The sequence below is a fragment of the Channa argus genome, chromosome 8 (assembly GCF_033026475.1).
Source record: "Channa argus isolate prfri chromosome 8, Channa argus male v1.0, whole genome shotgun sequence".
Taxonomy (NCBI): Eukaryota; Metazoa; Chordata; class Actinopteri; order Anabantiformes; family Channidae; genus Channa; species Channa argus.
Genome location: NC_090204.1, coordinates 8,631,179 through 8,646,029, shown reverse-complemented (window position 1 = coordinate 8,646,029; position 14,851 = coordinate 8,631,179). Strand labels below are relative to the sequence as shown.

Genomic DNA, 14,851 nt, shown 5'->3' with positions numbered 1-14,851 from the left:
CATTTTTCTGTCTGATATTGAAGCGCTTAAAGCAAACGTCCAGTGTACAGATAGCATCAACAACAACAGAAAATGACGCCACTCTATCTCACTTTTCTTACACTTTTTAATTCCATCATGTTCTTTTATTGGCTATTTTATGCTCCTTCCAATTAATCAACAGCTACAGATTTAAGATCACGTAGCGCCCTCTTGTGGCGACCTTTTGGTGGGTCATTATACCGCCACGCTGTTTAAGGGTGTGTCTGCTACACCCAATGTGATCCAGAGGTTGTTGGTTGTCCAGAAAACCATAACCTGAGCGAGAATCGCTCTATTGTTTCATTGAGTACATCTCAACAAAAACATATTTACACTTACAGATGACTTCATATATATATATATAAATCTCTCTATATATATATAGATATATACATCTATAGATATATATAGATATGTTCAGTTGGCACTGTGTTTGAGTACCATAAAGCCATAAAAACAACCTGCAGCTTAATTTGATGTAACTGATCTCCGCATTCATCAATTACAATCACTGTGTATAGATGATTATTCCCAAGACCATGAAAATGGTAAATGCATGATTGTGATTTAAATAAAATTAATTGGTTAATAGATTCATTAATCAAAATGTAGTTTTGGACCAGCATTCATTTGAGCAAAAGGAGTGACAAATGCATAGAGAGCACTACAACATGAGAAGTCTTCTGTTAGGTCTGTCATTCACTAGGGTTTGTTATGACAGTAAACAGAGAAAGTGAGGTAAGAAACCCTGGTCTTTCATCTATCAGCCCTGAAAAGCCTCCCTTACAGTCCATAGAGAGAGTCTGTAGGCTACCTTGGCAGATGATGCTATTCAATAGTCACTGAAGACATTTCCCCAGCTTTTGCTGAGTTCATTTGTTTGAGGCTGGTGCCGTGCGAAGATCGTCACGGGCTCTCCATACGGTGAGACAAAACCACAGTCACAGGGCACGACACACCTGACAACTGTCAGAGCTCATCCTTCTCCATCTGCTGAAAAGCCTCCAAGTCTTCCCGCCAATCAGCCAACAGTTCATCTACTGATTGGTTGCTGGAGTCTGTGTCACTCTCAGGCTCTTCTCTCTTGTCAGAGTCCTCTTTTGGCTGAGCCAAATCAGCCTCTGTCTCTGTAAGACTACCTTCCTTCACTAGCGCACTAACTTGCTCTGCAGGACTATTGGCTTCACCTAGTGGACTACCTTCCTCCTGTGACGGTGTAACTTCCTCTGAAACAAATTTGTCTACCTCCACCGTGCTTGTTTGAGATTGGCCAGTGGGTTCAAAAGAGGTGGGAGTTGTTGCCTCGGTTAGGCAGTCCTCCTCCGTTTCATGCACATCCACACCTGAAAAGGAAGCAGGGGCGTGAGACAGAACAACTCTATACAAAAAGATATGCACGACACTCACATATACACACACAGGCAAATCTGTTTTCCTCCTCCTCAGTCAGTAATCTATACAACATGCCTCCTGGCATCCATTTTTAGGCAAAAATAGAACCGCTTTCATCAAGAGGCTGTCAGCCACAACAGCATGATGCTGATGGTGAGTCATGTTTCCCACAGAATAAAAGAAGAGAAAGGAAATCTGGCAAAAAGGTGTATTGTGTTGTGTGAACTGATCTGGTAAGAAAGTAAGTGTGTATGATCTGGTATAGTTTAAAAATTTCAGATGCATCTTTAACTGCAGACTATAAATGTTTTTTTAATTTTATGGTCAAGAAACCCAGACCTGCTGTAGGTATAGGAGGCAATGACTGCAAAAGCTTGAATAATTGAGGTGCAGATAGATACATGTCTATCTGGTCATTATGTTGTCATGGTAGCTTTGCATTTACACCTGCTGTAAACAACAGGATTCGTGGTCAAGTGTCTGTTTCAGCAAGCATTCGCCCTGCCCAACCCTCATCAGATCCCCACACCTTTGAGCGTGATGTTATGATATTGTACCTACAACCAGGATACTTATAATGATGATAGTCTATATTTCAGCTTTGTAGTATAAATTAGGCAGCATTGCCATTTTATCATATACAAATTAGATGTTTAAGTTTAGAAATGTGGAAATCTACAAGTGTGGTCACACTATGCCCCTCTGTCCAGCCTTGCTATGTGGGATTTGCTCCTGTGAGGAAAAATATAAAAGACTAAAAGAGCTGCCACACCCTAAGCTCTAAGGGCAAAAATAACAAATGATAACACTGCGAGTGCACTATGCTTCTCGACTGAAGGCAGAGTGAGAGAGAAAAGGTTGGGTTGATACAAGCATTGCTGTAAGTACGCAAAACAGATAAAGGGAAAGGATGAAAATGTAGGTAACTAAAAAAAGGAAAAGAATACTTACTGCCCTCAATGAGACTGCCAGGGAGAGGTTTATCTTTGAATATGGTTGCTGCTCATCCAGAGTGGAGAGGGTCATGGAAAAATAAGAAGAGAAAGCAAAAAAGAGAGGAGATGAAAAGTGGGGTTACATGGGGAATTAAAGGATTTGGCAAATGAGGAAAAAGAGGAAAAGAATGGGAATGCCATACTGATAATGTGTGTAAATGTTCACTATGTACCATTATAACTACTGCTCGTGGGTGGCTTCAGAATGAGTCAAGCTCTCTGAGACTTCATATAATGCGTGAAGCCCAACATCTCATGTTTATTTTATGAAGCAGAGCACTTAACGAGGCTCAGTCAGTGGGGCGCTATAAGTACAACGATCAATCTTATTATGGAACACAAAGAGAAGAGCTCCAGCAGTTATGACAGCAGGGAGTAATGTCACACCTCTGTCTCTGGCTTTGTCACTCAACAGCACCTCCACCTCCCTGTACTCCTTCAGCGCCTCCAACAGGATGTTGCCCTCCTTGTGGAAAAGGAAGAGGAGAGGCAGGGTGATGTCATCTGTGCTGCGGCCATCCCCAGCCATCTGAAACAGGGGAGCTGTGTCACTGCTGCTGCCTTCATTGTCATCTGAAAAGAGAGGCAGCAAGCAAGGATAAAAGAAGAGAAATTACATTTAATCAACATTTAGTCTATTGTTCAATTGACTGTATAATATCTGAAAACAATAAGGATAACGGATTAATTGGAATTTTTTTAATGGGAAAAAATGTCAAACATTTGCTGGTTTTAGATTTTCAAATCCATCATGGTTTTCACAGTTTGAAATTAAATTACATATTTGGGGGCTTTAACTTTTTCTCACGAAACTGACCTTTGAAAACAGAACAAGGGGCTCTGGGAAAGGTTTATAGGCATTTTTCATTACTTTCTGAGATGTTATCGACTAAATAAAATTTGTTTAAAAAGGACAAATATTATATATTATAAATATTATTACCGTAGCTTTGGTCATTAATCTTGCAAAAGTCGTTATGAGGCTCATCTGATGTGCAGGACCTATTCGTCTGTTGCTATTCAAGATAATCAGTTTATCGAGGTCTATTTCTGTCGCTGAGTAGTGATCTTGCATCTTGTGACCTGCTTGCACTCACCAATGACTATGCCCCCAATGGCACCAGCCTTCTGGATGTTTCGAGCCTTCTCTGCAAACATGCACTGACCCCTCTGGAGTAGAGCGATTTGGCCTTGTACATATTCAGCATTCGTGATCTCAGTGCAGCCACTGTAGGGCTCAGCAACACTCACAAACCCTCGTACCTACACAGAAGAAAGAGGCAGAATGTTTTTAAACGATAAAGAACACATTCTGATGTTATCCTTTGCACAGAACCATAGTCTAATCCCACATGTTCCCGTTTGCTGCTGAAACAAATGTTTTCTTCTGGCTTAATAAAAATGTTTTACAAGAGGAAGTGATCTCTTAGTGTCTCTTTTAGGAAAAGCAAATGGGAGGACAGTTAAATATCTACTTTAAACCTGGCAGCCTGGCAAAGCTACAAACCCACTCACCCCTGTGGAACTTTTGGACAGGTCTGTGCCAAACTGTGCTGGGCCAGCGGTCAGCACAACCCTACCAAAGAATGGATGTGAAACAATCTGAATGGCTCTGGGAGGTAGCTGCTCTTTTTGCTGCTGGCTAGACAGCTCCATCATCTCCTGCATGAAACGCACACCATCCTCGGCTGCTACTGCACTCACCGCCTAGTTGTGGGTGTGCCAAAGTAGGAGAGGAGAGGAAACACACAAAGGGTTTTTAGAAAGCCAGGATGGAAAGAACAGCAGAATTTTTAGAATTTAGAGAAACATAAAATAAACTGTATATGCCGAAGAAATGACACCAGTATCACACTATGTTCTCTCAATGTTATAGTTAAATATCAGTGCTTGTGAACACATGCACTGATATTTAAAAAGGCACACAAAAAAGAACCCTATTCCTGCTTTTTTTAAAATAACTACCTTCATATTTTAGGTTCTACAGTTGGACCTTTTTTATGCTTAAGCATATTTTAGTATGGTTTGTGCAGCTATTCATCAACAGTATTAGATCAGTATTAGTCATTCCCACCAACTTTCAGGCTTTGATGTTTATCCTTGGTGCTGAATAGTTGTACCTGTGTGGCATGCTGGACCAGCTGCACCCTGCCATCTTTCAGGTGGATGAGACTGACTCCCATCCTCCTCAGCAGCTCCAGATGTTCAGGGCTGTTTGCCATGAAGTCCTGAGCCCTCAAGGGAGGACGGCCCATACCGGGTTCCCTAAAAATAAAAATAAAAAAGAAATATAGAAATTGAAAGAAATATAGCAAATTTTCGGGGGAAATGTAAATAATACTTGTGGTTGTGTAACCTGGAAAAAGTCTGTATACATGTACCTGTAAGGTGCAGGACGGGGGCAGCTCTTGTCCACAGCACTACGGATTGGTTCTCTCAAATTACGGGGGAAGGCAGGATCAGGAAAGAGGAGGCGGGTGTTAGGGCACGTCCAATCAAAGTTAGAGTCATCCAGCTCTTCTTCTGACTAAAGTAGCATAAATATGTATATTTTGTTACAAAATTAATGGTTTAAATGTTTTAATCATGTCAGATTTGAATTGCAGTACTATGTGGATTACCGTTCTGTTTGGCTGTACATATGAGGAGCTGGGGACCATGGAGAGGGACAGTGGCAGCAGGTGTGCCTCGGTTGTAAAGACATAGTCTTCAATGTCAAAAGGTAGATCCTCCACTTCAGCAAATAGTAAGAACAGGTATTTAAACATTTCAGCAAGGAAGAAGGAATCCATTCTGCGAAAAAAGCGAAGAGGTATAAGATATGAACAGGGCTAAAGAAGGAGACACTGATAACATGTCTGTATATCAAATTTACTTCTATTATATATTTTTTCTTCTATTCCTGTATATATTTATCCAATAATATTATAGGCTCTACAATGTAGTCGGATTTATAAAAATTAAAAAAAAAATTCTTATTATACAGTAGATATCATATATCATACCTGCATATATGTTGGAAAATACGCTTTACAAAAATGTTTTATAGGCTGCTTGACTACTTTAGACTATTATTAATTCATGTTTGGCTCCATAACCTATTTTTAAAGTACTATAATAAAGCTGGTAATGTTACTACCTGAAAGTTCCATTTGTGTTCCATTTATTCTAATACTTACATATAAAGTCCAATTCCACTACATATCTTTGAACATCTTAAATAACCAAATCTAAAAGTAACTTGTATTTATCTTAAGTTTATTTAAAAATAAATATAGGCCATAAATATTGATCACATTTAATCACATCAACTGTACCTTTCTTACACCTTACTGTGTTTCATACCATACATATAATAATCAACTCATGGTATGTAAATCCTACACTATCCATGGTCGCAATTAGGGTAGTTCATCGTCCCACACATCTATGTTCACATACTATCTGTCCTCCATTTTCTCACCGGTCCTCGTGACTCCCAGTGCGCACGTCTTTCATTGCAGCAAAGCCACAGGGCACACGAGCAAAGCGATTGAGGTTGTCCAGGATGGTGCGACCTGCCTCTAGGTAGTAAGGGTCTCCTGTGGCCTGGGAGAATAAAAGGACAGTAGTGTGATAATATCAGCAGGCATTACAGCATTAGTGAAGAAGGCTCCAGTGAAATAAATTCCCATGAAAAATAGACATAGACATCAGAATGTCAAAGGCAAAGTATTTTATGATAAGCATTATATACACATATATATAAACACAAACACACACCTTAAATGTCTGGACTCTATGCCACAGAAAAAAGAACATCTGCAATATGTTAAGCTTTGCTAAAAACTACCTTATAGAGGAAATAGGTGCTCTCTGCAAACTCAGGTCTCAAGGGATGTTGGGCCCAGTGTACCCTGAAATCAGTAGTGAAGGCCTGGTGAGAAACAGACAAGGATGAAGGGGTCAGCACAAAATTCCAAGCATCGTAATTAGAACAAGACCAAATAGAAATGCAGTTTTGTTATGTGAATTGCTAGCTTGTTCATTTCCAAATGATTCCAAAGGGCAACGCAAACCACATGGATTCATTTGACTTCATTTAAGTTACTTTTAATTAATTTTTTTCATTGTGCAGCTGCCAGATAGTGTTGTTAGCTGGATAGTGAAACAACAGGGACAGATTACCTCTGGGAGGAAGTTGTGTTTTTTGGTCACTTGGTATAACATCTCATGAGTCTCAACTGCAGGACGGATATCGCCCTTCAACACCTGAGAAATATACAGTATGAAAAGGTTATATAGCATATAGAACATAATTCTATAGAGACAATAAATACATGAGTTCACATGATCTACTCTGACCTGCAGTCCGGGGAAAAAGGCCAGCAGAGAGTCCATCCAGGTGCGAGCTGGGAGTAGAGGTTTGTGTATGTGGACATCCAGTAGCAGAGGAGGCTGACTAATATACTTCATTATAGATGCATAGTGCTAAATGGGACATTTAGAATAGTATAAGGATTAAGGCGATAACAGCTGTGTGGTGCTTGGTGAGTTTAATAGAACAGATCGACAGAAAGTCTGAGACACATGGTGTTTGATAATTTACTAAAATAAACCATAAGGCTTTAACAAAAAAGCTGAGAAAAAAGTATTTTTTCTTTTTTCCAAATTATAGGAGATACAGAAAAATCTGAAATGAACAAACAAAAAGTAGAAAGTATTTTTTTGTTGAAGATACCACATATGAAAAGAATGGCAGAATCATGGCAGACAGACAGGCATCAAATCACTCCAGCAAGTGTATGTGAGCAAGTGTGTCTGTCCTCACAATATTGAACCGCTGCAGGAACTGGTCATCTCCCAAGAGGATGTAAGCCTTTAGTAGGTATTCATAGTATGAGTCAATTCCCGCTCCAACTCCACTGTCTGGAAACACACAGTCACACTACTTTAGAAGACGACAGAAATCAGATGGCAGACCACTGTATTGATGTTTTTCCCTGTACAACTAAATCCTCTCTCTCTTCTGTGTACCTTACCCTCACTTCATGCCTGCCACAAACTCCCCACTTTTTCCTGTTCTCCTGCCTTGTTCATCTTTCACTAACTCCTCCATCACTGCAATTGTGACTCAGTTGGTAAAGCAGTTGTCCACAAACTGCAGGGTCAGGGATTCGAACCCCAGTTCCTCTCTGTCACATGTCAAACTGTCCTTGGGTAAGACACTAAACCCCAAGTTACCTCTGGTCTGGGCTTCTCACTTTTAATTCTCTTTGGATAAAAGCATCTACTAAATGAATAGCTGCATTTACATCTCTAAATTCTCTCACCTCTTCGAACCCACTCTCCAGAGTGGATGTTGATGGTGGTCCCCACCAGATTGCTGTTCCTCTGCCTCTTTTCCCACAGAAAGTCCAGGGCTCTTCGGGCATGGGCCTGTGCAAAGAAGGGTGCATTATTGATTACAAAAGGTAAAAAAATCAGTTCACAGTTAAGAATGATTTCAGCAAATGACCTGGTGCTTATTCGGCAGTCTACTGTCAGGAAAATGAACCAGTCCTAGACTCTACAAATGTAGGGAAGAATATATCCTTTCTCACTCAAGACTGTGTTGAAAATCACACGTGTAAATTATTAAATCAATAATTGCTGAATTTCATTTAGGTGCTTCAGTTTCAGGAACTGGCATTGTTTATGCTGCCTTAAAGAATTAGGCTTCTGTGAGCTGCATGACTGTAAATATATGGGTGTTATGATACAGTTGGATATGTCTGGGTCACACTGTCATGACTTAGTGAGATACAGTGATAGGGGTGAGTTGTTACCTCATAACAAGCTAAAATGTTTGCCATAAAAAGGAGCTCTAAACTAAAGCTACTGCTGTAAACATGTATTAAATTATACTTGTATTCATTGTAGTAAATGAAAACTTTGAAAACGTGTGCAGATTTATCTGAGTAAGCCGGTTACTCAAGTCCATGTAAACGGGGCCAATGACATAAGCTGTGTAAAGAGGTGAAAAGGAAAACAGGGAAGACATGGCAAAGACTTCCCTTGTCAAACAACAAGTCTCTGCAACCTGATCCCACATAGATAAACTGACAACGTTTATCCAGGATTACAGATAACCAAAAAAAGAGGAACCATTTCTAGGATATGGCCATTCAGAGCTCATTTATGTTTGTTCAATGAGATGAAGACTTGTTTTTTGATATTTAACTGCAGTGATAGAGAAATATACCAAAACTAACGCACAGAAAACATTCCACAAATGTACAAAAGTTTTTTTTCCACTATAACCATTCTACTTATAAATAATTACTAATGGGTAAAAAGCACCTAATTTTTATTCTCAATCTTCTTCCTTTTACAGCATTATTTTTTTACTTTTTACTTACCAAAAGGATAAATCTGTTGATAAACCAACATCATTATTGATGAGATTTCCTATGATTTCTCTTGTATATGTAGGCAAACAACCCCAATTTTAAAAAAGTGCGACAATGTGTAAAACGTAAATAAAAACACAAGGAAATGATTTGCAAATCTCATCAACCAATATTTTATTCGCAATAGAACATAAACAACATATCAGATGTTGAAACTGAGACATTTTATCATTTCTTGGAAAATATTAGCTAATTTTGAATTTGATGGCAGCAACACAACTCAAAAAAGTTGGAACAGGGTGATCTTTACCATTGTGTAGCATCCCCTCTCCTTTTAACAACTGTCTATAAACATCTGGGAAGTGAAGACACCACTTACTGGAGTTACTGGAGTTTTAAAGAATGAATCGTGTCCCATTCTTGTCTGACGCAGGATTCTAGCTGCTCAACACTCAGCAGCTACACAACTTAAAAAAGTTGAAACAGGGGCAATAAAAAGGTGGAAAAGTAATTGCTGCAAATAAAAACACAAATGGAGGACCATTTGACAACTAATTAGGTTAACTGGCAATAGGTCAGTAGCATGACTGGGTATAAAAGGAAAATTTCAGACAGCCAGAGCTTCTCAAATGTAAATTTCGGCAGAGGTTCACCAATCTGCGACAAACTGTGACTAAAATTGTTTTGAAACAATTTCAGAAAAATGTTCCTCAACGTAAAATTGCAAAGACTTTGAAGATCCCACCATCTACAGTATATATTATCATCAAAAGATTCAGAGAATCAGGAAGAATCTCTGTGCACAAGGGACAAGGCCAAAGGTCAAAACTGGATGCATGTGATCTTTTGGCACTCAGGTGGCACCGCATTAAAAAAAGACATTCATTCTCTACTGGACATCACTGTCTGGGCTCAGGAACAATTCCTGAAATCACTGTCTGTGAACATGGTTCGGTGTACAATCCACAAACGTAGGTTAAAGCTGAATCATGCAAAGAAGAAGCCATATGTGAACACGATCCAGAAATGCAGCCGTGTTCTCTTAGCCAAAGCTCATTTAAAATTTTGAGGGAAAATAGAAAACTGTTCTGCCATCAATTTCAAAATGAGCTGATATTTTCCATTAAATGATAAAATGTCTGTTTCAAAATATGATATGTTGTTTATGTTCTATTGTGAATAAAATATGTGTTGTTGAGATTTGCAAATCATTGCTTTCTGTTGTTATTAACGTTTTATTTACATATCGTCCCAACGTTTTTTGAATTGGGGTTATATTTGCAGAAAAGAAGACAGATTCTAAATATGATATGTTCAATCAAAAGACACAAAATCCTAAATTACAACATGTATCTGATACCTCAAAAACTGGATCCCCAGTGAAGCGACTTAAGGCAGCAAACTCCAGAATGATTGTTCCTGCACACGCTGTACAGGTGTCTGTTTCTGTGCCTGTTCTTGTCTCAGGACCTCTGACACCATATTTCAAGTTCACCTGTCAAGTCGAAAATAAATAAATAAATAAAGTCATATTTGGTATGTAACAGACAGTGCATGAAAACCAGTCAGCCACAAAAACGTCTGCGTCTGAAGGCTACGACAGCTGTGACAGCTGCGAGCAGAGCAGCGAAGCAGAAAATGGAAATGTGTAGTCATCATCCGAGAGAATGTTGCAAAAACAATTGAATGCAAATTTGTGATATTGCAACCCTGCAACTGTTAAAAATGTAAGCTGATGTAAAGCTAATCATTTTGACTTTTTCAACACACAGACTTGGAGTGACTTTGGTAAATGCTAAATTCACCACAGTCTTCATTTTTACTTTTTACTCCTTACTAAACAACTGCTACAACAGGTGGTGGAGCTACTGAACTATTGTCCCTACTCTATACACTAAACAATATTTAACAGCACAAAACATGTTAAGCATTATACACACACACACAGTCGCAAATAAAAAGTATTTGAACCCTGTGGAGTTACCTGCTTTTCTGCAGTAATTGGTTAATATGTCACCTGACCTTCATTTAAATCAATCAAACACATAACTGATTTGTTGCTGTTGTTATTTTCAATTGGTATTCTGTCTTTAGAGTCTTACTTCTATGGAGAATATCAATCATCAATTCTTAATTATACAGTTTATGAAACATCTTGCAAGGAGTGGTTCACATAAGCATTTTCTTCTTGTGAACAGCACAGTGAAAATGTTTAAATGTTTTAATAATTTTAAGTAGTTCAAACCCACACCTCCAATCTTGTTTCACTGACTAGACTCCAGGTTTGCAAACTTGGGTAGGTGTATTGAATATGGACAAGAACAATAGAATGTTTTGTGTGTTACCAGTTTTGTTTTTTGCTCCAAATTGTAACTTAGATGAAGATCTTATTATTTATTAATGCATGTAATTCAAAACTTCATTTATTCTAAATTGCCACTGTAGAAAAACAAATAATGAAAAATACATTCTAGAAAATCTGCAACTACCACAAATTAAGAACATGCCCTTGTCCTGTGTCCCTGTCTCACCCTGGGGTACGGCAGGCCACTGCTGGTGTTGAACGCTGGCAACAGTCGGAGACCCAGGTCTTTGGCCATATGCAGGAGCTCATCCTGGTACCACTGCATGTGCTGACCTCCCTCCCTTAGCATCACAGCCATGGAGTGTCCTCCTAACAGACCTCTGAACAAACACACATACATATAAAACCAAATACCACAGCACTGGTATTACAGCCGGTATTTTTACTGCATGTGTTACAGTTAACATTTGTTGGCAAACTAGTCAAATCTTACCCGAGAACACGAATGTTGGTTTCAAAGACCGACACTACGATGTCATTGTCCAGCCTTACATCTGACAGCACTCTCCTTACAGCAGCTTCAAACTCTGTCGTCTTATTCAAAAGCTGGCAAAAAAATTGAACATGACTATTAAAAACCAGGCTGAATTATAATTAATTGCACAGTCCAAATAAATACATTTGCTACTATTCTGACAAAATGCTCCCTGAAATATTTAATTAAGGCAAGAAGTACAATGACTTTTTTCTCTACTTTCTATATATTATAATGCAATGACAATAAATTCTCTTCCATCCTATTGTATTCTAAGAACAGTTAAAAGTATGCTGACTGCAAAAAAGTGATGAGATCATATTTGCATGCCACACTAATGCAGTTTCAACATTACATTACATGTGTTCTTCCATATAGCACCAGGATAATTATCAAAACAACTACAGCGAGACAAAAATAATAATAAATAAACAACATTGATACTTACCACCAAAGTATCTAGAGTGTCTATGAGGGTCAAAGAAAACCTAGCAGAGACAGACAATAACAGTTTACCAAAAATGTTGGTAATGATGAAGGAAAGGATATAGAAGGACAATATATAAAAATATATATACATGTTTTTCGTTATTATGTGCAAATGAAATATGCCTTGCTCCACCTCCTTTATCTGCCATTAGTGAGAGAAGAGTCAGTTGTGGTAATGCGTGGATTAAACCCATATCACCGTGATTTGTTTAATACATATAAGCTCAATAAACAAAGCCACTATCCAACTCACTTTCCAAGTGCGTCATCTATGTCACCTCGACTGGGTTCAAGTCCACGTACTCTTCCTCTGCATGTTAGAGGCATAAGCTCATCTGCTGGATATGCATGGTCCTGTGAAGCACAAACACACACACTTTTTATTACACTGTTTAATACATTGCATTAACTTCAACTTTTTCTCTTGTATTCTTACATGGTCAGCTCAGTCTGATTAGTCTGATCTGCTGATTCAGACATCATGAAATATAGATATGATCTATCCCAACATGATTGACTCTCATAGCCAGCTACAATATTTATTATAAATCAGGTAATACTCAATATTTTGTTTTGCTTTGACACTTACAAAAGCAAATAAAAATGTGTACCCAAATTCAAATAGTGCACATGCATTCAAAATGGTCTTTCAAAAATAGACTCTAATGTCACATTTTGCAAAATTGTCCCGAATCAAATTCATATACTATGCAGTTGGACAAATAAGAAAGTAAAAATTGCTTACCATGTAATTCTGATATGCGTGGTCAAACATTTCAACAACTTGGTTCCTTGGGTGATTAAACAGATACCAGTCAAAGTATGTAACATCTTTTTTCCCTCACATTACGCTCTGAGAGTGTGGTGTGTTGTGTTTATCTCAACTCACCTCAACCTGCGCTTCTCCTCCCATGACATTGCCTGTCCGAGACCGTATAGTGCTCCAAGCAGCATCAATAAAAAAAGTACAGGTGGCATTGTGGTAGGTGGGCAAGATCGCGGTAATAGATAAACAACTAAAGTTTGGTTTTAGTTACTAATAATCTAGTTACTACCACGGCTCTAGGGAGCTCTATATAACACAACACATAAGACCTTCCACACCTCTTGTTATGCCTTTAAAATCAAGATGAAGCACGTTTTAGCTTTTCCTACAACCAATTGCCGGATAGAAAGTATCTAAAATCATCCTACTTTGTTGCTCAGTGTTAGCCACTAATATTCCAACTGTATTTCTTAGCATCACCAAAGGCAAAACTAGCTAGGGTCGATGAAAAGTATATAGTGCAGTACTACGTTGTAAGTACGAACATCTAACACTGCTTCTAAATGGTTTGTGGGAATGTTATTTCAAGTAACGAGATATCTAAAGGTAACTCATAGAAATGCATCCGATATTAGCTGTAGCAGCAGTTGTGTTGGTCCAGGTCCTATGAAAAGATTAGTGTGTCACACCTGTTTACTTTTCCAAGCTGTCACACCGGACACACAGTAAACAAGACGTACGACATGTCCACATGAGAAGACATTAAATATAAGGCTACTGTAAAGTAACACCCATAAATCAAATAATGCAGCGATCTGATGTTGTCTGAATGAAGTCTTTAACTGTTACCACAACACAATGTCATGTCGAAGACCACAGAAAATAACGCCGGGTAAGATTTCCATTTATAATCCCATTCGTTTACCTAATCCGCACAATCAACAGCCATTTGACACAGACGTCCAACCCAGAGTCCTTGACAGCTCCTGCTCATCTCAGCCTTTATTACTTTGACGTGTCAAATCTAAACCTCTTTAAAAATTATTAAAGACCAGATTATTTCCTCATCCTGACAGTTCTCTGTCGTCACCAGATAGGCTAACTCAGGGTTTCATTAGCCAGTTAGCCAGCTGTGCTAACTAGCTGAGCTACTGGCGAAAGATAGACCAAAATTACAAGTAAAATCGACTAAAACTGTGTCCATTGTTGAGCAGAAGGTCTGACCTAAATGTCTCTTCTGTTGTTCAAGATATAAAGCGAATACTTTCGCCGTATGTACTGTCACTGCAAGCCCCCAAACCGGATACCGTTCTAATAAATACGTCAACAACATCCGCTTCCTGAAACTAAAAATCGACTTCAACCCCAGAGTTCAGCCTTTCAGGCAATATCTTCCCAAAGATTGGGACACATTTTTGTTTATGCTTCGCAGGGATTTACAAACGTACCTCTAGCCGTCGAAGTTAGCATACTGATATGAAATATATATATATATATATATATATATATATATATATATATATATATATATATATATATATATATATATAAGCACTCCCGTTATTGAATTTGTTATTTAATTTTTATACAAGCAGACAATGGGTAACCTGAAAGTCCAATTAGAGAAACAAAAAGTACAATAATACCCATCCCGCCCACTCTCGGTTGTCCTTCTTTCGATTGGAAAAATTAACACTCGGCGCTTTTTGCTCAATTTTGTAAGTGATAACAGTATGAAATCGTTAGCAGTTATTATTATTGTAAGTCAGTAAATTTTTCAAGTACAATGTAAAACAATGTTGAAGCCATGTTGGTTATTTAAAAGAACCACAATTTATTAAATACTACACTTAAAATCAGTAACAATGCAGTCCGCTTTTGTGGAAAAACGCCTTTTTCAAATAACCCCTTCTGTATATTATTTTTACAGCTATATGGTTATCATTAGGGCTATATCATATATAATTTTTCTCCATT

The 14,851-nt window shown here is 38.3% G+C and overlaps 1 protein-coding gene across 2 annotated transcripts; it reads right to left on the bottom strand.

The window, feature by feature from the left end:
- Nucleotides 1-203: 203 nt before the first annotated feature.
- edem3 (ER degradation enhancer, mannosidase alpha-like 3) lies at nt 204-14,208 on the bottom strand. 2 transcript variants are annotated; one of them, XM_067514531.1, is made up of 21 exons: nt 12,998-14,208; nt 12,854-12,899; nt 12,362-12,462; nt 12,068-12,107; nt 11,578-11,690; nt 11,311-11,464; nt 10,140-10,274; nt 7,721-7,826; nt 7,219-7,316; nt 6,753-6,878; nt 6,576-6,659; nt 6,241-6,324; nt 5,872-5,996; nt 5,030-5,201; nt 4,790-4,935; nt 4,529-4,673; nt 3,924-4,115; nt 3,506-3,671; nt 2,796-2,981; nt 2,365-2,412; nt 204-1,364 (listed from the first exon to the last, which is right to left on the bottom strand). In XM_067514531.1, the coding sequence occupies exons 1-21, from the start codon at nt 13,084-13,086 to the stop codon at nt 991-993; spliced, it is 2,730 nt and encodes a 909-aa protein (XP_067370632.1). In that variant the 5' UTR covers nt 13,087-14,208; the 3' UTR covers nt 204-990. The 2 variants fall into 2 exon arrangements, with proteins under 2 accessions (XP_067370632.1, XP_067370633.1); XM_067514532.1 differs by lacking the exon at nt 2,365-2,412.
- Nucleotides 14,209-14,851: the final 643 nt, after the last annotated feature.